The sequence below is a fragment of the Emydura macquarii genome, unplaced genomic scaffold (assembly GCF_026122565.2).
Source record: "Emydura macquarii macquarii isolate MOO-44397 ecotype Brisbane River unplaced genomic scaffold, CSIRO-AGI_Emac_v2 contig_450, whole genome shotgun sequence".
NCBI classification, from domain to species: Eukaryota; Metazoa; Chordata; order Testudines; family Chelidae; genus Emydura; species Emydura macquarii.
The window spans coordinates 4530210-4554672 of NW_027130587.1; the positions used below are offsets into that span (position 1 = coordinate 4530210).

Genomic DNA, 24463 nt, shown 5'->3' on the forward strand with positions numbered 1-24463 from the left:
TAACTTCAGGGGCGTCAGTGGGCGTGAACCGCCTCTCTCAGCCTGGTGCAAACCAAGGATAACTCCTCTGGGATCAATGGGCCAGACCAAGTGTTCTCAACCTGTGGTCCTCCTCTCCCCTCCCGCTGGCTGCAGAAAGGAGGGCTACAAGACCGGTGCAGGGAGCACGGCAAAGGACTCCTCCTGGGTCCATAGGTGCGGGGGTCCCTGCTGGAGCCAGAGGGAGGGGAGCACTGATCTCCCACCTGCTGGCTGCAGAAGGGAACCACTGCCTATGGACCCAGATGGAGCACATGGAGCTACAGGACACGTGCGGTTTCCCTGCTGCAGCCAGGGGGACGGGAGATCAGCAAGGAGGCAGCCCCCTGGCTGAACTCCTTCCGTCTGGCTGCAGTGGGGAGGGTGGCGGGGGGGCTGCTGGCGGAGCAGCCAGGACCCCGCATGCTTGAGGAGGGGCAGGACTCTAAAAATCAGGGCCTTCCGGTTTGACCCGTACTTAGCGAGCACCCACCGTGACTTAGCTGCCAGGCCGTGTGCTTCAGCATGTAGTGCCAGTCGCCCATCTACACTAGTGCTGGGTCTGTGAGCGTGTGACACACTGTCAGTAACTCGTAGGTGTAAAATAGTGAAAACAAATGAGCACAGGAGCATCCCAATGTTTCGTGTAAATACGCAGTGATTTGTAGTCCTGAATGGTGTGTACCTCAATACATTGTTTAGGAGTTGACAGACTGGGGGCCCTTCTGGGTCGTAAAACTGATACTTGTGGCCCTCAAGCCAAAAAGATTGGGAACCACTGGGCCAGACTTTCCTCTCTTACACCAGTGCCCCCACCCCATTGACTGCGGTGAAGTTAATCCTGATTTACATCAGTGCAAGTGTGATCAGAATCGGGCCTAGCGTCTGTATTGCTTATCCAGCGGCAGAGTCCATCAGCTGGAGATCCCCAGTGGCCGGTTAGCTATTGCATGCTCACTGAGCAGCTGCTGTCTCTCTTCCTGTCCTGTTCCTGAGCTGGGATTGTTGGGAAGGGCGTTGCTGGTGAAGGGGATTGAAATGGTTTCCAAGCTCCTACACCCAGCTGTGGTGTGAAGCTCAGGGAGGGATCCATCCACCACCTCCTGCATTGCTACACAATCCCTTTCCTAACGATCAGCTGGTTAATGATGGCCTTGGTTAATGTCAGCTTCGGACAGGATTATGCTAATAGAATGGGGTTTAACACTAGACAGAGGCGTTTTTAGTTTGACTGGTTTATACAAGCATCTGACGCTCTGTCTAGCATCAGTAAATATGTGCGTTCCCATAGCCGCCCTGCAATAATGACAAGCCCCGTCTGGATGTTAGGCCCTTGTTCCCAGGCTGCTTTCTTCTTCCTGCTGCTATCTTTAACCTTCCCACTCAGAGCCAGGGCTTCCTTGCGCCAGGTCTGATGCAGATTTGAAAGCATACCAATGTCTTCATCCCCAGAACTCCTCTGGGAGTCAGGGTAGCTCTATGATCCCCATTGTACAGAGTGGGCATGGAAATACTAAGTGACTTGCCCGGGGTCATGCAGGAAGCCTGTGGCAGAGCAGAGAATTGAATTCACGTCTCCTGTGTACTAGGCTAGTGCCCTCACTGCTGGACTGTGCTTCCCCCACTCTGTTAAGGCACTGTGAGAGCTATGGCTGAAAAGTGCTCAGTGTTTATTTGTAATGAATGGCCTAGGCCCCCAGTTAAGCCAGGCGCCTAGCTCTAACCATGTGACTAGTCCCATTGACTCATGCGGAGAGTTAGGAATGCCGAGTATCTTGTAAAATCGGGGCCCTAGCTAGCAAAGAAATCTGATAGCCCTTGAAGGCATTAGTGGGGATGGGTGGGGGTCATGTGTCTGTCTCAGCCCGGTGTAAATCGGGAGGAACTCCACTGAAGTTCATAGTTGTGCTGGGGGGAGGTCTGAACTGGGCCCTACAAATTCATCTGGCAAAGACCGCTACTCTGGTCTCGTGAACCTGGCTCCTGGCTCAGCCTTCCCTCGCAGAGGCTGATCTGTTAATAAAATGCCATGCGGCTTGGTTTGGAGAGAAAGTCAACTCTCCTAATCCTCGACCGCGCTTGTGTGTGTTACATCTGGGCAACTTGGCTTTCAGAATTGAAAAATAAATAAAAAAGAAAGCTTGTAAGCCAAAATCAGCGGTGCTGTGTACAGCCGAGTATGTTACGTGTCACGTATAACCCAGTGAGAGAGCTGAAATAATGACCGGGCATGGATTTGGCACCTCTGGCGTGTGCAAAGTGAGCATGGAAGGGTAGATTGTAGCAGGAGAATCAATCTGCAGGAGGATGTAAGGTAAAGCAATCTCCCTTCACCCACCCCTGCATGCGGTCTCCCACACACATGTATAAGCGTAGAACTCCATTGACTTCAGTGGAATTTTTTCCTGCTGGGTCTTGTGTGACCTTGGAATCAAACCCTGAATTCCTGCCTGTTTTTCTTTGTCAAGAATGAAGGTGAAGGGAAAAAAATGGGAGGGAGCTGACGCAATGGGCAGAGAGAAAACCAGCAATGTGTGTAGATGGAGTAGTAGAGCAGCCTGTGTGTGATAACACTCTGCATTTCAGCTGCTGTTCTCATCCTCACACATCTCAAGGCACTTCTACAAGCATTTATTAAGTGATTCTCACGGCTCCCTGTGAAGTAGGTAATCTCTTTGTTTAAAGGAGGAATCCAAGACACAGAAAAGTTAGTTACCCAAGCTCCTGCCGCAGCACCGCTATAGAACACAGGAGTCTTGACACCCTGTGCTTTGTTCTGATCACTAGACCACATTGCCTTTCAATTAGCTGAAGCTCAACTGAAGAACACAATGTAGGAAAAAGGCCTGAAATGAGACAGAAAATAATAGCACAGGGAGCATTAGATGTTAATACCCGGCTCTTCTACAATGTCCAAGAATTTCAAAGCTCTTTATAAACCTTGATGTGTCCCACTTTTTATAAAGGATTAATAAATGACCAGATGGTTTAATAAATGGTTAATTGGTTGTTATAAAGACCAATGGGTTGCTTATCACCATCTATAACACCTTCTGCTGATGGGCTAATAGCTATCTATAGCACACGCTGCCCATGTCTGTCACATGCTTAGAACATCTGTTCATCATTTATTAAAAGCGACTACAGTATAAAACAGGATCCATTCATGAATTAAACTACATGAAGAGTTTGTTTCCTGAGCCTATACCAGCATCGGGCCACACCTTGCTCTGCCTTCCCCCAATGAAAATCTGAAGTAACTCCTTCGAAGTAAATCCATATTTACAACGGTGAAGTTAAGACCAGAATTTGGCCTAAACCCATAGATTTTAAGTTCGGAAGGGACCATCATGATCTGTGGTCTGACCTCCTGCACATTGCGGGCCACAGAACTTCACCCACCCACTCCTGTAATAGACCCCTAACCTCTGGCTGAGTCACTGAAGGCCTCAAATCATGGTTTAAAGACTTCAAGTGACAGAGAACCCACCATTTACACTAGTTTTGTAATTTAATCTCCAAGGTAAAATTTACCTTACTTCGATTTTGAGGTAACGCCCAGTGTGTGGAGAGGGCTCCAAAATGCGGGACATCCCACTTAATGATTAACAGAGCAGAGGGATGGCTACCGAGGCTTGTCATGAAGGAAACAGACCCCAATTCTGCCTCCTTTATTTGCATGAGTAACCTATATCCGTGCTAGTATCTCCATTAATGTAAATGGGCTAAATCTTTACTCAAGCAAAACTCTCCCTGAAGAATTGTGTGAGCAGCTCAGGATTTGGCCCAAAGGTTTTACTCAGGGGGGTAAGGATTACTTCTGGGAGTCAAGTTTGCAAGTTCAGGTGTCTGGTTTGTAGCTTGCCTGATTCTTTTCTCTCTTATACCAGCTGCAAGTGAGTGACTGGGACACAGTCCCAGAGATTAGAACTGAGTGCACCAAGAAGTACACTGAGTATTTCTCAGTTTGTTCCTGGAGCACGGTGGTGTTTGTTCAAAGCACTCAAACAAAGTTATTTACTGATGACTGTGGGATACAGTGACGGCTGATGATACTCGTAAAGATCCCACGCAAGGTATTCTGAGCTCCTCACAGAGACAAGTTTTCTCTTTAGGGAAAGGTGTGTTTATATTTACCTTGATCACTTTACTTCTGGTCAGTTGTGTCCCAACCTGTTTTGGGCCCCTTGTGTGAGTGTGTGACTGAGGGGAAGCATGGGGGACTAGTGATGGAGGGTTATTTTTTGAGATGTGGATGAGAACTTAAAGTTGATTCTGTTGTGGTTAATTAGTGGCTGAATCTTCAGCAGATGTTAAAAAAGGCTTTAAACCAGTTGAGGACCTGGCCCTGTATGTCATTTGTGCTAGAGCCCAACTCCCCTCTCACTTACCCGTGTAACTCCTCTGAGGGATCTCACATGCCCTACTGTAACTCCTTTGACGTCACTGGAGCTGTGCCTGATTCCCATCATTGTAAGTGAAAAGAACATTAGGCTCTTAGCCCTAATATAATCTTGTTTTAACCGGTGGTATTTTTTTTTCTTTGGGTTGAGATGCATTGACAACTTTTAATACTGACCAGCAAAGTTTCTTTGATGCATTTTTCTTTTCTCGTGTGATCAGGAGGTTTTGTGGGTATTCTTCAGGCGATGTCCAAAACTTGTAAATTACAGACTTAGATTGTAAACTCCTGGGGCTGGGGTTCATCTCTGCTCTGTGTTTGTACAGCACCGAGCACAATGGGGTCCTGTCCACTATCCGGCTCCTATCTGCTACTGCGATACAAGTAATTATGACAGAAGGAAATCTGTGAATGTTTCTCTAATGTTAGCACCTGGCTCTCCACGCTCAGTAACTTTTCAGCCCAACTGAATGCATTTCACCCATCTCCTCCCTGGGTTTTCTCCAGTCGGCGTGCTCCTTTGCATTCCAGTTTGCAACACGCTGTTTACCTCGGAGAGGGCAAGGCTTTGAAAGCTTGGGTACTTTCCCCCATAAATCATCGTCCCAGCTCCCTCCCCCTGTATTATTCGGCGCTGTGTCTGTCCCACGTTCACAGTGCAGTGTTTGAAGGGGCCCGAGGGCTGACTCTCCGCCTGGGCCTCGTTCTGCTTTCGCTTTACACCGGTGTAAATGGGAGTAACTCCCCTGGAGTCACTGGAGCGTGGAACTGGAGGACTGGGCTTGCGGGCTGCAGGGGGGAGCCGGATCCTGCTCTGGCACGAGAAGGACTTGGAGAAGCAGCAGCAGCGGGGCTGATCTACCGCAATTAACGTCGCGGGGGTTCTTCACTGAGGTGAACGCCCCCTGCCCCGCACCCCCGGACCAGGCGGGGGCCCATCGACTTCAGGGGAGCGCCTGGGGCTTTGCCCCCCCCGAGTCCCCGCCGCCCCGGGAAGAGCAGGAGCAGCCGCCCGGCGTGGGAGAATTAAAGGTCCCCTGAGACCAGCCGGGCAGGCCGGTCGTTCTCTGCAGCAGCCAATCACAGCTGGAGCTGCCGGACTGACCACGCCCCTCCGTCCCTCTGCCTCTTCTGATAGGCGAGTGAGCTGAAACCACGCCCCACCTCCCCACAGCTGGGTGAATGGGAGCGTGGGGAGTCCGGAGCTCGGCGCTTTCCGCTCCCGGAGCCCTGGATTCCCGGCGCCGCCGGCCGCGCGGGCAGGCTCAGGGCGGGCGGGCAGGAGCCCCCCCCGGGTGCTGGCTGGGCGATGGCCACCCGGAGCTCCTTGTCCATCCGGATCGTGGAGGGGAAGAACTTGTCCGCTAAGGACATGTGAGTAGAGCCGTCCCCCCGCCCGGGGCCGGCCGCTCGCTGCACGGGGGGGCTCGGCTTGGGCTGGCTCTCGGGGGGCGCAGGCACAGCGGGGCTCGTGGGGGGTGGGGGGGCTAGTTGGCAGGTGAGCCCCGGGGATGCGGGCAAGGAGACCGGCCCCCCGGCAAACCCCAGCCCCCCCAGTGCAACGCGTCCGGGGCATCCTCCGCCAGACCGCCCCCCACCTGCCGCCGCAGCCCCTCGGCTGCCAGCGCGGCCGCAGGACGGTTGCTCCAGCCCGGTGTTAGAGGGCGCGGGGAGCGGGCGGTTGCATCCCCTGTGGCACGCAGGCTGTGCTAGCCCGCCGCAGCCACCCGCCCCGGCCCCGCCTCCGCCTCCAGCACAGGCAGCGTCCCTCGTTTCAGACCCCCGCCGCCCTCCCAGGGTTAGCCCTGCACGCCCACCCGGGCCAGCCTGTTCTGGGGGTTATCCTCGTCCCCCTTCCCCCCACCCGGCCCTTACACACACACACACACCCCTCTCCTGGTGCATGCATGTCTGAGGGGTTATTTCCCCAATAGACCCACATACCTTTCCCATGCAAGCGTGTTCTTACACACACACACACACACACACACACACACACACACACACACACACCCCTCCTGGTGCATGCATGTCTGAGGGGTTATTTCCCCAACAGACCCACATATCTTTCCCATGCATGTGTGTTCATTAGGCTCGTAGCCCAACACACACACATCCCTCAGAGCACACACGTTTTGTGACGCTAGGAGAAAGTAGGGACAAAACACCGTGTCCCAGTACCGTCCTATTCCTCAGGCTTTTTCCCAGACACTGGACTGAAACCGAAAAATCATAACAACATAAACAAAAAAGACTGATTTTTTTTCTTCTTCTTCCTGATTTATTCTTATTTTCCATCCCACCTGACTCCGTCTAGGGAGGGAGAGACGTGACTACATGTTCCTTTTTTTTCCTGGAAGGGGGAGGAGGGAAGAAGCAGTGGCCTAAATGATGGAAAAGGGTTAGCAAATAAATAGATGCGATTTTGCTTCTTATCCTATGGAGGCAATTTGTAACCAGGTTCCCAGTGTAAATCCTTCATCGCTCAACTAAGACAGCCGTCTCCGGAGGCTGTTCGTGTTAAGGAATCAGCCTTCGGGTTGGTGGGGCTGAAAGGCTGCCAGAAAAAAATAAAGAAAAAATCCTCACCGTCATCATGGAAAAAGAATGGAAAGAAACAAGGAAAGAAATGTGACTTCTGAGTGTTTACGGGCCTGATTCTGAAACCAGGTTTACATCAGTGTAATAATGCCACGCCCCTGATTTGCATGAGTTTGGAGGAGGGGAGAACTGGACATTGAGTGTGAAATAGCATTTTAAAAAACCGTTTTGCCTGTGGACTGCATTTGCGGAGAAAAGGGACTGGACAAGCTCACGTTTCAGTGGGGTGGCTGTGTTGTCTAGTGGGTAGGGCGCTTTCTGGAGAAACGGAGCTGTCCCTGGCTCCTTTACTGGCCTTTTGGATGATGCTGAGCCAGTCACTTCCTCTCTGTAAAATGAGGGTATTTGATCTTTATCTTCCTATGGGAAGTGCCTGGAGATCTGTAGAGGGAAGTGTCTTGATCTGTGGGGGAAAAACCCTGTGGGAGGGATGGTAGTTCTTCTGTCTCCAGCTTAGGCTGCTCAGGTTTATACTCTGCAGAGCCAATGAGCAAAGCCCTCCCCGCAGCCCTGTGGTGAGGTTGCCCAGGGGAGGTGGTGCGGGAGACGTTACCATGCAGGCTCTCTATACACCTCTGTGCACTGAGCGGGGCTCTCCAGACAGGCTGTGGGAGCATGAAGGCTTGAAATAGGGCTGACGCTATGAGGGTCCAGCGGGTCGATGCTCCTGCCGGGGGAGTTCCCCAGCCTGCAATGGCAGGTGGAGAAGTGCTGTCGTCACATAGAGGCTGCAAGGTGCAGAAATATCTGTGGAGGGTTGCTAGTGTGTGTCATTTGGGGGACTGAACCCCGTGCAAACTGTTTGGGAAATTTTTCTTCTCATCTGGGTTCCATATGCTATTTTTGAGCGTTGGCTGCTGCTCTCCTACGTGCTGTAGGGGTGACGCGTTGGGCTGCCATGGCGTGCGTCTGTGTCTCTGTACTTCCCGCTCGCTGGCAGGCTGCCCCAGGTGGAGGGAAGCACCTCCATCACGCTTCATCTCATGCAGCAAATACCAGGCACTGCGTGGAGATGCAACAGCCACTAGAACAGCTGCAGGCCCCTTAACCTTGGATGGAGAAGAATAACGGTGATTCCAGAGGATCCCCTTCAGAAAGTTGGGCTTAGTTCTGGTGAAGGATTGTCTGGTGGTTAGGGCACTAGCCTAGGGCTTGGGAGATCTGGGTACAAATCCCTGCTCGGCTCCAGACTTGCTGTGTGAGCCTTGTCACTTGGTCCCGGTGCCATAGGTGCACCCCTGTGAAACGTGGACGACAGCCCTGCCTGGCCTCACAGTGGGTTGCGGGGCTAAACACATGAAAAGAGGGAGGTGCTCGGATACTCTAGAGCTGGGGCCGTGTCGGTACCTTAGGTAGACACACGGGGGTAAGCAAGAGCTAATCCAGGAGGAACCCTACTGAAGTCAGTGGCCCTTACCCCTGCGTGAGATCAGAATCTGACCCAACCTGCTTTAACTTTGAGGGTGGCAGAAGATGTGTCATGGGACAGGCGTGAGTCTGTCGACCTCTGCGGCAGAGCTTTCTCCTGGCGGCACCGGCACCCTGGGAACTAAAGTTAAGGACAGGATCCCACCCCTTCGCCTTGGATCACACCATGGTTCCCAATACTTTGGGTGAAGTTACTGGGTTCTAGGTTGTTGGTTTTTTTTTTTTTTTAAATCACTCTTCTGATTAAATCCATTGAGCCAATGTAAACCATCATAGCACCACCGAGAGATGCTGCTTTACATCTGCGGAGGATCTGGCCCATTCTAGTTGTGGTGCACCTGCTCTGCTGATGTAAATCTGGAGTAACTCCATTTGTTCTGGCTGAATTACTCTGGATTTACAGCAGGATTTGGCTCTGATCCTTGCACCCAGCTGTCACTCGCTGGGCTGAATCTGCAGCTGGTATAAATGCCAAGTCATTGGGACTGCGCTGTCTTAAGCCTGCTGACGATTGGGCCTCACTTCTGTAAACAGACTCCAAACCTCAGCTGCGTGTACAGACTGGCAGCTCTGGAGTAACTGATCCACGAGGCTGCCAAAAGCCATATGGACGGGCTGCTGTGGTGTCCAATTCAGTCCACAGGGCACCCTGACATTTTAGGCTGCCTTCTCGTTAATATATTAATGTGTTTTGCCTTCTCAGATGCCTGGAGTGAAATCCACTCCCCAGGCAGCACGGACAGAGCCTTGCCGTGGCTTGTCTCCGGCTCTGTGTTGGCTTCATTGGCCCTCTTGGTGTTTGTCTTCTGTCTGTGTTGCTAAATGCTTTGAGGAGCCACTGATGGGACCATGAATCCCAAGGGTTCGAGGCCTTTGACGGCTCAGTTGAGAGGCTGGGCTAGTGATGGTCTGAATCCATGAAAATAGAAGGAGGAAAAAAGCTCTAAAATTGCCACTGGGCCTTCATCTGGATTTGCCCTGGCACTGTTCTGCCCCAGCTGCAATCACTTCGGAGGTTGTAAAAGTCTTAAGGCCTTGTTTTCCTCTCCCTTCCGCCAGCTTTACTCCAGTGTGACTCCATCAGAGTCAATGGATTTATTGCAGATTGACACTGGTGTAAATGCGAGGAGATTCCTGCTCTTGGTGGCCAGGTGTGAATGCAGGATAACTCCATTTAAATCAGTGGGTCGTTCTGTATGTACTCCAGAGTAGCCAAGTGCAGAATTTGGGCTAAAATAAGTAGCTGCTCATGGATACAATGCAGGGATGGTGTAAGGAAACTCTGCCCATAAGTGTGCGTGAGTCTCTTCTCACACCACAATAACGCCATAGACGTGAGATGAGTTTACTCAGTGTGAAGCGGGTGTGAGACATGAATCAGACCCAATAAGTGCATGGATCCAGCTTCCACAGGAATCTGAATAACCCCAAATGCCTCCTATTCAAGAGATGCTTAAACGTGGCCCCAAATTTTCTCCACATTTATAACGGGAAAACATCATTTTCAAGCGAACAATCTCTCCTGGACCTATTTGCAGCCTAGACTTCGGGGCACTGAGGACTTGAAACTGACTAAACCAGAGTGAAACAGACACAATTGATTTCCTCCAAGCCAAGGAAGATGTTTTATTTTCCTGCGGAGAGCTATGAGCAGCGGCAAGTGAACTGGGTTTTTAACACACTCTCCATAATCTAAAGTCACGTTAGGAGCACAGGGAAAGAAACGTGTACTAGTTCCTCAGCCAATGCAAATCAGCAGGGCTCTGGGGGAGTCAATTTAGTTATGCTGATTTACACTACTGAGGTTTTGGCCCTGGGATTTTAAGGTTGACAGTTTGCCTTTGGGTAAACTCCAACTGTTTTCTTAAATTGGAAGCTCTGTGGGGCAGGGACTGGCTTTTGTTCTGTGTTTGAACAGCCCTCATCCTTATGGGGTCCTGGACTACTAAATCCTATGGTAATATGAATATTACCCATCGATAATAAGCATTATCGATGGGTGATGGCAGTGCAATAAGTGAATCATCTGGCTGTAGGGTTTGTGTGTGTGATATGTTTATAGGGAAACACCACTCCACTGCTGTCCTATGTACCAGATATGTCCTCAGTACATCAGCTCACCTTTACATCCATATTTCCAAATGCAGCCCCTATTTTTGGGTGCCTAGCTTGAATCGCCTTCTGTGGGCCCTGTTAAAAATCCACAACTCCCCTTGACTTCACCGGCATAGTTGGATCAGGCTTAAAAGAGGGATTTGGACAATATGCAAGCTGGGCAGCTCCCTGTTTATGGGGTGAGTCTATGATTTGCTCCTGCCTTAACCAGGACAGAGCACGCACGCTCCTAAACTATCTGGCTGTACCTGAGTCATGCTTTTCCATTCTGGCTCTGCTTCATCCTGGGTTTGGCATGTGTCTGGCACAGGAAAAAACAGCTTGAGGGCCCTGTGGCAGGTGGAATCTGCTCCTGCCTTTCTGGGAAGAGTGACTCCGCTTGCCGGCTGGGAGCCCAGTGGGCCTTGCCAGCTGGCTGCCCTAACGTAATTGGGTTTCTTACTTTCAACAGTTTCTGGGGGCGCCCCAGGAAGGCACCTCTCGGGAAGCTATTTCTAGACTGCCTGTAGTAACCTGCTGCATCCATGCAAACGCTTCCTCCTGCCCCTGGGGAGATGGTACATGTCCTTTAAGCAGTCAAGCTGCTGCCTGTTTATTGTTTAATTGTGGATGATTCAGTGGTATTTGATAGTGGGGGACTCTTAGCAACCAGAAATAGCATGGACAGGTGTTTGGAGAGCTTCCCTCCCCACACCTCTGCCAGCTCAGTGCTGTCCTGAGCTGCAATACACCCTTTGTTAATCCAATGCAGCTCAGTCTGGACCTGCAGCACGTCTCTGCCAGTTCAGTACAGGTTCCCTACGGTCATCAGCTGGGGTGTGGGCAGTCGAGCCTAGTGGTTGGAGCAGGAGTGGTGTCAGAAATCCAGTAACCAGGGCCAAGGGGTCAGGACTGGAATCAGGAACCCAAACCAGTGGTCCGAGCTGGGGTTAGGAATCCAGTAACAAGAGCCATGGGGTCGGGGAAGCCAAAGCTTAGAGATGGAGTCGGGGACGCAGAGCTGGAGCTGACTGGACAGGAAAGGAGCCAGGCTGGGAACAAGGCAGGATCAGGCCTGGAGCAGAGCAAGGAGCCGGGCAGGCACGGGGCCGATCACAGCTGCTGGCGTGTGCGTTGAATAACCAGAGTGGTTCTCAAGCTGCGCTGTGTTCACAGTGACGGGGCAGGTGCAGCTGGCAGGCTTGACTCCTGACACCTACCCAGCTCTGCCCATGCACCGTAGGCCAGGCTGGCAGCATCTCCTGCTTCTCAAGGCCCATTGAAGTAACTGCGAGTCCTTCTTTTGGCTTTCATGGACTTTGAATCGGACCCCAGCCGTCAGACCCCTGCCCACTGCTAGGACCACGCAGCTCCGTTCGAGTCTTCAGAACGTCTGCTGCATCTGTCCTGGCCTCCCATGAGCGGAGGCCACCATGTGTGACGCTCTGGGCTGGATCCTGCCTGGGGTCCATGCACGGTTCATTCTGACCCGCTCCGGGCTTTGGAACCTTTGGCAGGGAACGGCCATTGCACTAAGCCACGGCCCTGTAACTCCTGAGGGCTGACAGGTTTGACCCTGACCCCTTGCATTCCCCTGTTGTGCCATTCCACAGAGGTCCATGGAAGGCTGGGCACAGCGCGCTCAGCGGCTCAGCAAGGGGGTCCACAATGGCCCAGGCTAGTGCCATCCGGGCAGTTGAAATAACTCCTAGCTAGCCCTCGTCCGGCCGCAGATGAACAGAGGCGGTCAGAGCAGTGGGGTGTGGCTAATTCTTAGGGTTATGTCTATGGACAGCTGTCCTCGCAGGGTCGTCCTGGTGCCGGCACGCATGGGACGATAAAGTTTTGCCCTCCTGCTTAGCTAGCGCGAATGTAGACCCCGGCATCGAAGTCTCATCCCTGAGATGAGCAAAGGCCGGTTCTGTTTGCTGGAGTTGCTGGCACTTGGTGCTCGCTGCAGGTCTCTGAGTGCTTTGCAAACGTTAATGCGCTAAGCCTCCCATCTCCCAAGGAGGCAGATATCCCCACCCTCGCAGAGATGAGGAAACTGAAGCACACGACTGGGGAATGAATGGTACGATTCATGTAGCAAGTAGCAGAGCTGAGAAAGGAACCAGGTCTTCTGTCTCCTGTTTGCTTCCCACTAGACGTGTTCCCTGAGGACCCATGACTCTTAATGATCTCGCCCTCCATGTACACCGGAGTCCATCTGTGTGTGTCCTCCTGCATGTGACTGGAGACACCTCGGCCGGGCTTTCCAAAGGAGGAGTTAGGTGCCCAGCTCCCTCAGGCCCTAGACGCTGGTTTCGGTTTTAGGCTGCTCTTGTCGGTCTGCAGCTGTGCTGTGTGGGGAGAGGCTGAGTGGGGTGCAGGATATACGCACGGGGGCGGGTTGTGTTTCTGTCTCTATCCCAGTTAGATACCTGTTTGCTAGACAAGGCTTGCAAAACTGAGGGGAGATGGTGGTTCCAGAAAGGAAAGGAAAATCTGTTTGTTTGGGTTTTTTTCACTATCTTCATGGAGAAAGTAGGCAAACGGATTCTGTGTCTTGGCTAGTAAATTTTTAATGATTTTGCAAAGTTGCATCAGCCTGGTTTTTTCCTTTAAAGGTGGCTTTCAAAGAATGGTGTGTACACGCTCGTGTGTGAGGAACCCAGTGTGGGCTCCTATTTACTTTTTGATATAGTTTTATTTTTCACTTTTGTTGGGTGTGGATTGTTCACATTGAAAGTCTCCATCTTGTCCACCCTTTCTGGAAGACACTGGCCGTGTGTGTATACGCTAGGGGAAAAGGTGTCTTTTTAATGCGTGATAGTTAACACCCAGTATAAAATCTCTGTGCATTCAAGGCGAGTTGTAGTGTTGACATGTCTTAGCGGGCTGAAGCAGACCCTGTTAACACTACAACTTGCTCTGTCTCCACTAGGATTTCATAACAAGTGCTGGCTAAGGTGTTAAAAAGCCTCCTTTTTCCTTGTGTAGACATGGCCCTAGTGAAGACAAGGGTCACCTAGGGGTACGCTGTAACAGGCCAGCCTGCCCCTTTCCAGGCCAGATGTCTGGCACCCGTCAGTCCTGTCCTGCTACCTCTGTGCAAGGTGTGGGATGTAAAAGGAGGAAGAAGAATTGGGGAAGGCGTTTCTGGGAGAAGGCTGCCTGCATTCCCCGGGGGAGGGCAGCAGGCGGGCTAGAGCAGCTGAGGGGGGAATTCTCCTGTGACTAGCTCTGAGGAGAAAGCCCAGCAGTTGAGGGCTGGCTGTGGGGGGGGGATAGAAGTGAGACGTCTCTGCTAGGAGACAGAGCTAGGAAATGGCTGAGGACTCTGGCCTCCTAGGGGTCTCAGATCGGAGGGTGGACCTGAGCCAGCTGGTTGGGTTGACTGGAGCCAGACAGTGGGACAGTCGGCGGCAGCCCTTCTTCCGGCTCTGGCAAAACCTCCTGCTGAGGTTCTGGCTGCACTTTCCCCTGCACCTCCTCACGTTCGCACCCGCTACCTGCGGCCCCACAAAGTCGCAAAACCTCCCTGTCAACTTCCTCCTGGTGCTGGCCGAGCGGGGCGTCCGCAAGAGCAGCAGCAGGAGGAAGCTGGGGGGGAGGGAGGCGGGGGCTGCTCTGTGGGTGGGGAGCTGGTTTCTGGTTCCTCATATCAGATCTGCGGCAGAGCCTGGTTGGGTGGCGTCCACTGGCTCTTGGGACTCTCTGAGGAGCCCTGGGTGCTGAGTGGGGTTCTCTGCTCAGTGAGCCCCTGTTTTGTTCCCCCGGTCGTAATCTGCCAGCTGGGCTCTGTGGTTCCTCCGCCATTTGAAGGTCCACCCATCCCAGGACCCACAGTAGGTCGGCTGGGGAAGACCTTTGCTGCCGGGAGCCCACCTGTAAGGAAGGACAGCGGGGCTGGAGACTCTGCTTTGATGATGCTCATGGACCTGGACTCAGTGTCAGCCCCGAGGGGGTTGCATGGCGGGAAGTGGTGTGGCTGGTGAGTCCAGTGGCCTCTATGGCGAAAGTAGGCTGAAGATGGTTGTGGGGCTCCTGAGGTGGAAGCGCTGTGGTACCAGGTCTCACCAGGAAGGGGCGCTCCGGGACGGTGAGTCTTGGAACGTGCGTCTCCACATCGAGCAAAGGCAGGACTGTAACTTGGGAAGGCTAGTTTAAACCTCGCTAAAACAGGGAAGACCAGATTGGACGTTGCCAAGGTCAAAAACACGTAGAAAACCCCTGGTGGGCCTTCTACATCCATCACAAAGACAGGGCAGAGCCTCCCTTTGCAGGTCACCTTTGACCTCGCTTCTAGGTCTGCTTTCTCGGTAAGCCGGGGGGCTTTGGAAATCAGACGCCTTATAAAGAAAACGTGGCGCTGTTGTTTTTTTTTAGGACTGCTCCTGTGTCCTGTTAAGCAGCCGTCTGCCTGGCAGTCAGGAAAACGCCAGCATCCTTAGAGTTAATGGTGGAAAAACCATCAGTGCAAAAGGAGCTCCTGATGCTCTTTCGGTGGTGCTTTGTTTCCCAACCCGAGCCGGGAGTCCTGGCTCATTTAGCTCCGGCAATGATTAACAAACCCCAGGCACGGGAAGCTTCAGGCACCAGAGGCTACGCACACAATTCAGTCCTGGCATTTCATTATAAAACTGTCAGCCTCCCCTGAGGATCTAGGGCTGCCCATAAACAATGGGACATCAAAACCTGCTGGGAGGGAAGCGGAGAAATGGCATCGCTCCAGCTAGGTTCGACCAGCCGCCTTTTGTGCTAACGTCTCCGGCTGCAACCGTGTTATTATTTTTCTGATTGCTTTACTACGGCATTCAGATGAAACGCCTGCTCACCCGGGATCTTTCTAAGGTGCTTATGGCCCCCACCTCCCTAGCATCTGCAGTGTAGTTATCCTCTCCATAGCCTTGTCAGGCAGGGAAGTGCTATTATCCTTCCCTCGTCTGCAAGAGGCACAGACAGACAGACCAAGGCCACGTCTACACTATGGCGCGACAGTGTCATGGTATAGTAAACCATGGGTGGCACGTGACTCCTGCCTTTGGCAGGGGGACACTGGCGCTTGGACCGTACCCCTGCCTTGCCCCCCCCCCTCCCCAGGCCCTGCCCATGCACCACCCCTGCTCCCACTCAACCCCCTCCTCCAAGGTCTCCCCCCGCCTGCTGCTGGCGCCTCTCCGCCCCCTCCCTGGAAGCTCCCCCGCTGCTCGCGCCTCTCGGTGGTTTAGCATGTCCCCAGCGTCGTGTTGGACAGGACCATTGCACCACTGCACTCTGGGACTTCCAAAGCACCGAACTCCTAGAGGCCAGCTGCAGGGTGGAGTCTGCTGAGCCAGGGCAGAGCCAACGTTTCTGGCTTCCCACCTGCAGTGGGGTGGAAGAACATTGTAGGTGGTGCCGGTCCCGAGCTGAAGACTTGGCGTCAGGCATTGCAACTGGAATTTACCTCCCAGCCCGTGTGAAGTTACTGGGGATGTCCAGGCATTCTCCGGGCCTTGCAAAACCTAGAGTGAAGGGGTTGCAGAAGGTGGCAAGGTCCATTTGTGTATGTAACCTGACCCAGTCGCATTCAGGGATGGAGGGCGGGGCAGGCGGATCAGCTGAGTAGCTCAGGGCGCTGGGACTAGTAGGAACTGCCTGAGGCATTTCTAAAGGGAGGAGATGGTGGGCTGTGGCCGTTTACAAGGAAATCAGCCCCTCCAGGGCTCTGTGTGGAGCTTCCTTGTGTCCCTGGTGCTCCGGGATGGGACTGAGCCCATCTCACCTGTGCGGAAGCTGTTTCAACAAGTTTGGATTTTCCAAATGCTTGAGTAGAGCAGCGAGGCTAGACGGGATGGAAATGCTGACGACAGGCGGCAACGCTTGATCTATGGCTTACCTCACGGGTCTGGGTGTCCGCGGTCCTGGCTTCTGGCCTTGGCTGTGCCGCTGGTGTTCGGTAGGTATCTTTATTTTGTTGTTTGCACTGCAGTAACGCCTAGGAGCCCTGCTTGTGGACCGGGCCCCCATGGTGCAAGGCGCTGTACTAACACGAGTCGCTTAACCACTCCATCTCAGACATTGGTGCTGGGGGCCATCTAACCTTTATAAAACCCCAGACAGGTGGTGTCCCCACCTGTGAAATGGGGGGTGATACATCACCTAGTCCTCATAACCCAGCTGTGGAGGGAGGTCAGTATGTACAGCCCTTAGAGATCCTTGGATGCAGAGGGTCCTGTAAAAATGCAACATGTAACTACTGTGCTGTGGATTTAGAAAGCCTTGGGAGGTTTATATTTGAAGCATGATCACCTGAGCTAAAGTCCCCAGGAGAATTGTCAATGGTGCATGATCTAGGGCCAGACGCTTAAGTGGTGGAAACTGGGGTAGTCCTGCTGACCTCAAGGAACCTACAATGGTTGAAACCAGCTAGGAGCTGGTCGTTAATATCTAACCTGGTGTTTGTAAACTTGTAATCCACGGACTAGCTTGCCCATATGTGGCATTCCCTATATTCCTTGCCTACTTAATAGTTGGTGTAAGGCAGGAAGCGTTGTCCGCAGCGGCATGTATTTAACAGAATTCGATCCACTGATTTCATGTAGAAAAATCCTGTCTGGAATGCAGTCGTAGCTCATTGAAATGCTGGGAGACACACATTCTTAGCGACCTGAAATTACTTCCAGCGAGACACACACACAGATTCAAATTATCGGCTCCCCATAAAATGAAATTGCTTTGGAAAATGTGTTGTCAAATAACCGAGAATGTAAACGAGGCAGGAGCAGAGAAAAAACGATGCTGGTAACAGGACAGAAAAGAAATGTCTTTAAAATAAATAAGGTCAGTTTATTTATTTGAGAGGTCTGCTTTGGGAAGAACATGGGCATTGCCAGACTGGATCAGAACCAGGGTTCATCCAGTCCAGTGACCCGTCTCTGACTGTGGCCAGCACCAGAAGCTTCAGAGGAAGGCGTAAGAGCCCCATCATACCAGGTGTGGGAAAATCTGCCCCCCATGTTAGTCTCATCTTAGTCTAATAGTTCGAGATTGACTCAAGCTCTGACGCAGTAGCCTTAAGAGACCTTCCAAAATTATTACTACTTAGGTGTAATATTATCTATGTTTCTATCCTATCCCTTTCTGAATGTTGTGACGTTCTTGGCCTCTGTTATTTACTGTGGCAGTGAGTTCCACAGATTTTTCAGAAAGTATTTCATTATCGCTTTTGGGCTTCCTGCCTTTTGATGTCACTGGGCGTTCCCGTGTTACGAGACAGGGAGAACAGAAATTCCTGATCCACTTTACTGAGCCCAGCCCTGTTGGAGGAGAGGGAATAAAAATAGTTCAGTTCAGTCTTTTGTCCTCGCTAGCCCCTTTCCCCTGAAGATCCCAAAGCACTTTACAAACATGAAGGGGTCACTTTTCAAACTGGGGTGCCCACATTTATGCTTTTGAATCCATATTTAGCCACCTGGATACTGGTTTGGGGCCCAGGACTGGTTTCTAAGGTGGCACTTGGGTGTCTCAGCATAGATTTAGGTGCTGTAACTTGAGGCGAGGTTTTGAAAACAGAGCCGTGCTGAGCTCGGCCTCCCCTCCCGGTTGTGAGGTGGGCGTGAAGCCCGAGACATACCTAATAGAGGCAAGAAACCACAGTAAGGCTAACGCCGTGTCTCGACACTCCTGCTCTAGGACCGCGCCCGGCTCAGCGGCACGGGTGTTAGCGGGGCACGCGCTCTCTCGCTCACTCACACGGTGCTGAAAATGGCTGCCGGGCCTGGAGAGCTGACTGCCTTCGGGCTCCTGCCAGTGCCGCTGAGCTGATGTGGGTGTCGGCTCCCATAGCTCCCTGTCTGCGGGGACCCCCCCTCCCCACCCCCCATCCCTCCCCACAGGTGGCAGCTTTTGCTAATCTGGAGAGTAAGTTTTGCGGCAGACCGCGCCTGAGGGCAGAAAACTAAACCCAGCAGAAAAGCAGAGTTGTGTGTGCGTGCGTCTGTCCGTCCGTCCCCCACTGTTTGTGTTAGCCTGTTATCAGGGGATTGGCGTATCAGCCACTAATGCTCCTTGGCAAGAACTAGCCTTTCTTGTGGCTGCGGGAATTGTTGCTTCAGCTGCCAAGGGTCAGGACAGTTCTGCTTAGCGCTGTGCTTGGTGTGTTCCTTCTCCCCCCGGCCCCTCGCTTCTTTCCTGTAATTGGAAAGCATCGTCTAAATGGCAAATGTGCCGAAGAGGCTGAATTTACCACTGGCCTGTTCATAAAACCATTTCCCTGTTTTATGCTGGCTCCAGGCCACCGAGCAGCAGGGCGCTACGTAGCAGGGCGCGGGGTTTCCTCAGCTGGTGTGTTCCTCTCGCCTGCGTTAGGGTGACTGCCCCCAGCGCACTGGAACACATGGCTGTTTTCTCTCTCTTTCTCCCTGTCCGGACCCCGTAATAAGCCAGATCCAAAGCCCATTGAGGCTTTGGGTCAGGCCCATAGTATGTGCCTTCTCTGTACGGTGACGATCAGCAGGGTGTCCGAGCGCCCGCACTGGTTCCTCCAAACTCTTTCCCCTCCTTGGCTGTGCTGCACCCTGCTGGGGGCATCTCTCCCCAGGGCAGCGATGGCGGGAGCAGATGTGGCCTCGCCTCGTCTAGATCTGCTTCCCTTCCCGCTGATCATGCCGTTGGTCCGCAGAGGGGCAGCCTGCGGGCTGGCCTGCGTGGTGAGGGAGAGCGCTACCCAGTGGAGACCAGGGGGAGGCGCTGCTGTGCAGAGTGGTGCCGTTTGAGAAGATGGGTAGCAGAGGGGCACTGCGTGGACCACAGACGTTGTGCGGCAGGACTGCACCTTACTGCGAATGGGAGAGAATCCCGATGAAACGTACCAGGCCTGGCAGCCTGTCCTGGGTCTTTAGGGCTTCGCCGAAGTGACGCTCCCTTGGTTTGAACAGCGAGTTACCTTGGGAATCCGTTTATGCCGTGAGAGCTGCCAGGGCAGGCACACCCTTGCCAAAGTTGCTTGAAGGAGAAGTAAAGGGGTCTGCCGCCTGCAGGCAGCTCCGCATTTGTCTGGCCACATGGCCTCACAAAGAGCTGTAGGTCCTGGTTCCCCTGAAAGCTGCATCCACACCTCTTTAAAGAGCTAATGCTCTTTTAAATCCCAGGGCAAACCGAGTCTGAGTTGTGCTGGGAAACGCAGAGGACTACAGCAGGGCCTGGACGCTGGAAGGGATCCAGCCTCAGCCCATGCGTGTCACTGAAGAGTCCCAGGGCAGTGTTCGCAGCAGGCCAGCTGATGGCTTTGCCACAGAGCAGGCTGTCTGCAGAAACTGACTCGGGTTCCCCCCGTGGCTCCAGGCCAGCAGGCTGGTCTTGCAGAATAACTTCTGGACGTGCTCGTGCAATGAAACCCCCCATCCCTGGGTCGGATAGAGGTTGGCAGAGATCCCCAGCTCCATTTAACAGAGGGGCCCGTGCAGCTGTCAGATGGGAGTGACTTTCAGTCAGTGCTGATCTGGGCCATCTATTAGCCAGCGACCGAGGAAGGAAAGGTCTCGTCCCTTATTCTGCTTCCTAGGCAGCGTTTTATTTGTGGGCTGGTATGTTCCTTTCGTGTCTATTTCCGAATGAAGAGCACCTAGTTCAAAGCAAATTGTTTGGCCTGGAGATCTGCAGCCCAGCTTCCTGAAAACTCAACCCTCCAAGTCATCCAGCTGGATGAAAACTGTTGGAGCAACAAACTAACGCAGGATACAGGGCCGGATCCAAAACCCTCTCAGATCAGTGGGAGTCATTCCATTGCTTCCAGTGGTCTTTGGATCAGGTCCATAGTCCCCTGATGGAGAATGTGCCCGTTCCTACTGATACCACACTTTGCTCTTCGGCCAAAGACCAAGCACTGTACATCTTAAACTGGGTTATTTAACTTCTGATGAACTCGGTCCCAGTTCAGTTCTGCCATAAAAACTCGGTTGGAAGGAGCCGGTGGGGGAATGTCACTCTGATGACTCAAACAGGTCCCTAGGGAGCAGTCAGCCACAGTGCAAGGCGTTCTGGAAGGGAAGGGGGTTAGATTACAAGTTCAAGAAGCCGGAAGCCTTGGGTCTCTAAATAAAGCTGTGCAATTGCTGGGCTGACGCGCCGCAGCTTGTTGGGCTATTTTCCCCCCATGCTGACGCGTTCAGTGGGAATTCCGGCTATGACGCAAACCTTGAAGGACGCTGAACAGCGTGTCCTAATGTTACAGGTTTTCTGGCAGCTGCTCGCACTGGTCAGCGCTCTCCTTTTCCCTTGGAGTTCTGTGCCGTGGTGTTACTAGAAGATCCCGAGTCTGCATGCCAGAAAGATCTCATCCATTCCTTTACGCAGAAATCATTCACCGGGCAGCACGACCTAGCTCCTGAAGTTCAGGAGGTCGGGTCAGCTCCAGGTGAATTAACCCCAAATCCAGGCCATTGGCTGCCCCACTGGGGCCTCCTCCTTCAGGGTACCCAGTGGGGTAGGGCATAAGGATTTCTCTCCTCCAGGGCGTGCCGGAAGCCCCCTAAAGTCCATCCCTGGGGAGCTGTGGGAGTCTGTGTGGCTGTTAGGAACATGGGTGGGCCAGGAGCATGTGTTGAGTGTAGCCGGATGTGTTACATCCCCCAGCTAGAGGATCCATATGACAGGCTGTGGTGAATGGGGGTGTTCTCAGGACACCTGGGTTCAATGTTGGCGCAAGATAAACTCCAGGAAACATCACCGATCTTAACTTCCCCATGCAGTTTGTCCAGTGGGGGAAGGACCTAGTGGGTGGCATTCTCTGAGCCCCCAGGACTTGGGCGACTGGTGCTGGGTCCCACTGGGCTTGAGTTGGCTCCGTGTCTCCTTTTTGCTGCCTTGGCAGTGAAGGAAGCAGATGCATCCCTTCCAGCATCCCGCAGCACTAATCCCCTGTGTCTCAGGCCGGCCGGTCGCAAGCAGCCAACCCCTGAAGGGAGAAGTTGGACAGGCTCAGATCCGGTGAAAGGGAGGGGTTTCTTCCTCCCCTGTTGTGGAGAAAAGAAAATGTTTTAAAAAAAAACCAAAAAAAAAAAACCCCACAACTCTTCTTGGCAGCCAGAAGGACTGAGAAATTCCCAACCAGGCACCTCTGGGTTTAGAAGGAAGCCAGGGTTTGAGATTTATTCTCCTAGTGCGTGGTGCCTGAGAGAATGCACCACTCAGCCTGGATCCGTTCACGTGATTTTTTTCAGTCCAGATGCTATCAGTTGAGAGTGCGTGCGTCGATTTCTAAGGCCAGAAGGGACCATTGGACCATGTAGTCTGTCCCTGTATAACACAGCCAGAGTTTTTCCACCTAGTACCTTTGTGTTTGACTAAAGCCTCCAGAAAGACACCCAGCCTTCATTTGGAGACCTCAAGAGATGGAGAATCCACCCCTTACTTCCCTTGGTTTACAGGACTCTTCTGTTCATTTTATTTTCTAGGGGGATCAGGGGGCCAACAACTGATACCTAGTTGATGTGCCTCCAGTGCTTAATTTGTGCCAGGTTTGACCCAGCATCTCTAGGCTTGGCAGTCCATAGGCCCAGGATCTCGGGGCATGCCATGGCAGTTATGAAAGCAAAAAAATCGCTTGAGCCCTGGCATGTCTTTCGTTACAAATTAAGCCCTGCATGCCTGCTCCGTTTCCCATCTGACCTGCTCCGATTAGTTTTACTCTCTTTATTATTTGCATCGCAGTAGAACCTAGATCCCTCCCCCTCCCCCCAATATTAAGATCAGGCCTGGAAGAGCTGTTCTGGAGCTAGGAAGGTTGAGTACAGCAGGGAAGGCGGTAATCGGTAACGAATTTTACCTCCCGCTGTCCCGAAAAAGAGCCGATACAAGCACACAGCAAGTATCAGCCCTTCCTTCGAGGCGGCAGTATTGCCAGCTGTAAACATTCAAACACCAAGAGTCAGGCCTCAAAGAAGTCGAGATTGGTTTAAAAACCATGAGATTAAGGAAAAAAAATACTGCAAAACCCAAGAAGCAGAGTCTCATCCTGTCACACAACATGCCTCTGCACCCCTGGTGCTAGCACTCCAGGGGTGCGTCTAACCACCCGTGCCAGCGGAGCTCCAAGCCCGGGTCTTCAGACTCAGACTCACGCTACGGCACTAAAAACGGCTGCATAGACGTTCTCGCTTGGGCTCTGAGCCTGGCCCCGGTGGGTTTAGAGCCCAAACCCCAGCCCAAGCAGGAATGTCCGTGCTGCTTTTTTTAGTGCTGTAGCATGAGTCCAAGAGTGTAGGTGTGGGCTCTGAAACTTGCTGCCACGGTGATTTTTTGCTGTGTAGCCGTCCCCTTAGACAGACAAGTGGACACTGACTTGCATAGGAGGGAAAGACCGCTGTGAGCGAAGTGCGTTCTTTCCCTCGTCGCTAATGTGCTTAGAAATTCTGCGGGCAGTGCAGTCCGTGCTAACATGGGGCATTTTGTGTTCGTTTTCCAGCACGGGCAGCAGTGACCCTTACTGCATCGTGAAGATCGACAATGAAGACATCATCAGGTATCTGACTCATCCGCTTGCGCTCTCATTCACGTGGTCTGGCGCTTTCTCTCTGTGTGCCGGCCCTATCCTCAATTGGTGTAAAGCAGATTAGATCTGCTGACTTCCGACACAGCTAGGCCGGTTTACACCAACTGAGGCTCTGATCCTGTTTCTTTTTTTCCCCTTGAAGCACTCCCTTGGAGCAAACTTTAATTTCTTCTGCATCTCTAGAATGTGCTTTCCAGGGGATCATCTTGTATATCCTGAAACTTGCAAAGCCACCAATCCCAGGCCCCGTGCAGCTTGGCACAGTTCAGAATGTTTGCCATATATCACATTTTTAAAATAGTTTGCTGTGGTGTTAGGATGTTAGGCGCCAGTGATCAGAGAAACTTTTCCTTTCCATGTGAAATGAACTTTGGGGCGACTCTGAATTTTTCCTTCTCCTGATTAGAGATGAATGTCGTGTTGATTTTGGAACAGCTGGTGGAACTGTCAACTTTTTTTAAGCTGTAGATTTTATTTCCAATGCCCCCAGATGACTCTGTAAACAAGAAGGAGCTATCAGAAATCCTATTTCCCGTCTCATGTTTGCCTCCTGTCCTCTCCAGCATATTTTCCTTTGTCTTGAACTGAGCTGAAGTGAACTTGATGTTTTGTTTCCCAGTGTCTCAGGATCCAGGACAAGCGTAAGGCTGAAAAGTGTGCTTGTAAAGTATGCTAGCTACTTTATGGTAGAACGATAGAATCCCAGTGTAGACAGGACAAGTTTAACACGTTGAACTTGGCTTCCCGCAAGGATTCAGATCAGCTAACGCATGTGTAAACTACAACTCACCGTGTCTGCACTAAGAGTTTGACATGCGTTCGCGATCACTTTTAAAAAACGCACCTTTTTTTACTAGTGTAGACAGGAGGGTCCGGGGGACTGTTGTTAATGGGCACGTCCAAATCCTTCTGCTATGAGGCTGCTGATGTGAATACCCAGCCCCAGGTTAGTGATTGCTAGCTAGTCACATCGGCGCGTGGTTTAGGATAGGAAGTGAGGCAGAATGGCATCTCCTGGGGGGTTTCCGTTTTTTCCACACTGTAACTCCATGTTGTGATAGAGAAAAGTTTCAGGGGCCTCCTTGCTCCCACCCAAGCTCATCTAACCCGCAGAAAGAGAGGCTGGGAGCACACCCCTGAAACCTGGTGGTGACCTCCAGGTTGAGAGCTGTTGGTGTATCCAAATGAAAGTGGAGGGGAAAGGGAGGGAGACTGGAGTCTGGTTAGGACACACCACTATGGAGAAGTGCCCTGGGTTGCTTACAGTGCAATGTAAACCCAGGTTTGAACTCCGGCTGGAGCCTAGCCCTCCTGTCTACACACACATCACACTAACCTAGAGTTCAGCCTCAGGGTCCCAGGGTCCTTTCAAACGCTACTGCTTTGCAGTGTAGACACGGCCC

The 24463-nt window shown here is 52.4% G+C and overlaps 1 protein-coding gene across 5 annotated transcripts in view; it reads left to right on the top strand.

Moving 5' to 3' along the window:
* Positions 1–5092: 5092 nt before the first annotated feature.
* LOC137146518 (ras GTPase-activating protein 4-like) overlaps positions 5093–24463 on the top strand; it is a 49345-nt gene continuing 29974 nt past the window's right edge. For 2 of the 5 annotated variants that reach the window (XM_067537817.1, XM_067537819.1), the window contains exons 1-2: positions 5093–5794; positions 22974–23030. In XM_067537817.1, the coding sequence (XP_067393918.1) occupies positions 5730–5794; positions 22974–23030 (122 nt within the window). In that variant the 5' untranslated portion in view covers positions 5093–5729. Of the gene's footprint in view, positions 5795–14571; positions 14628–16745; positions 17504–22973; positions 23031–24463 lie in introns of those variants that run through there. The other 3 variants (XM_067537816.1, XM_067537821.1, XM_067537818.1) reach the window with 3 other exon arrangements.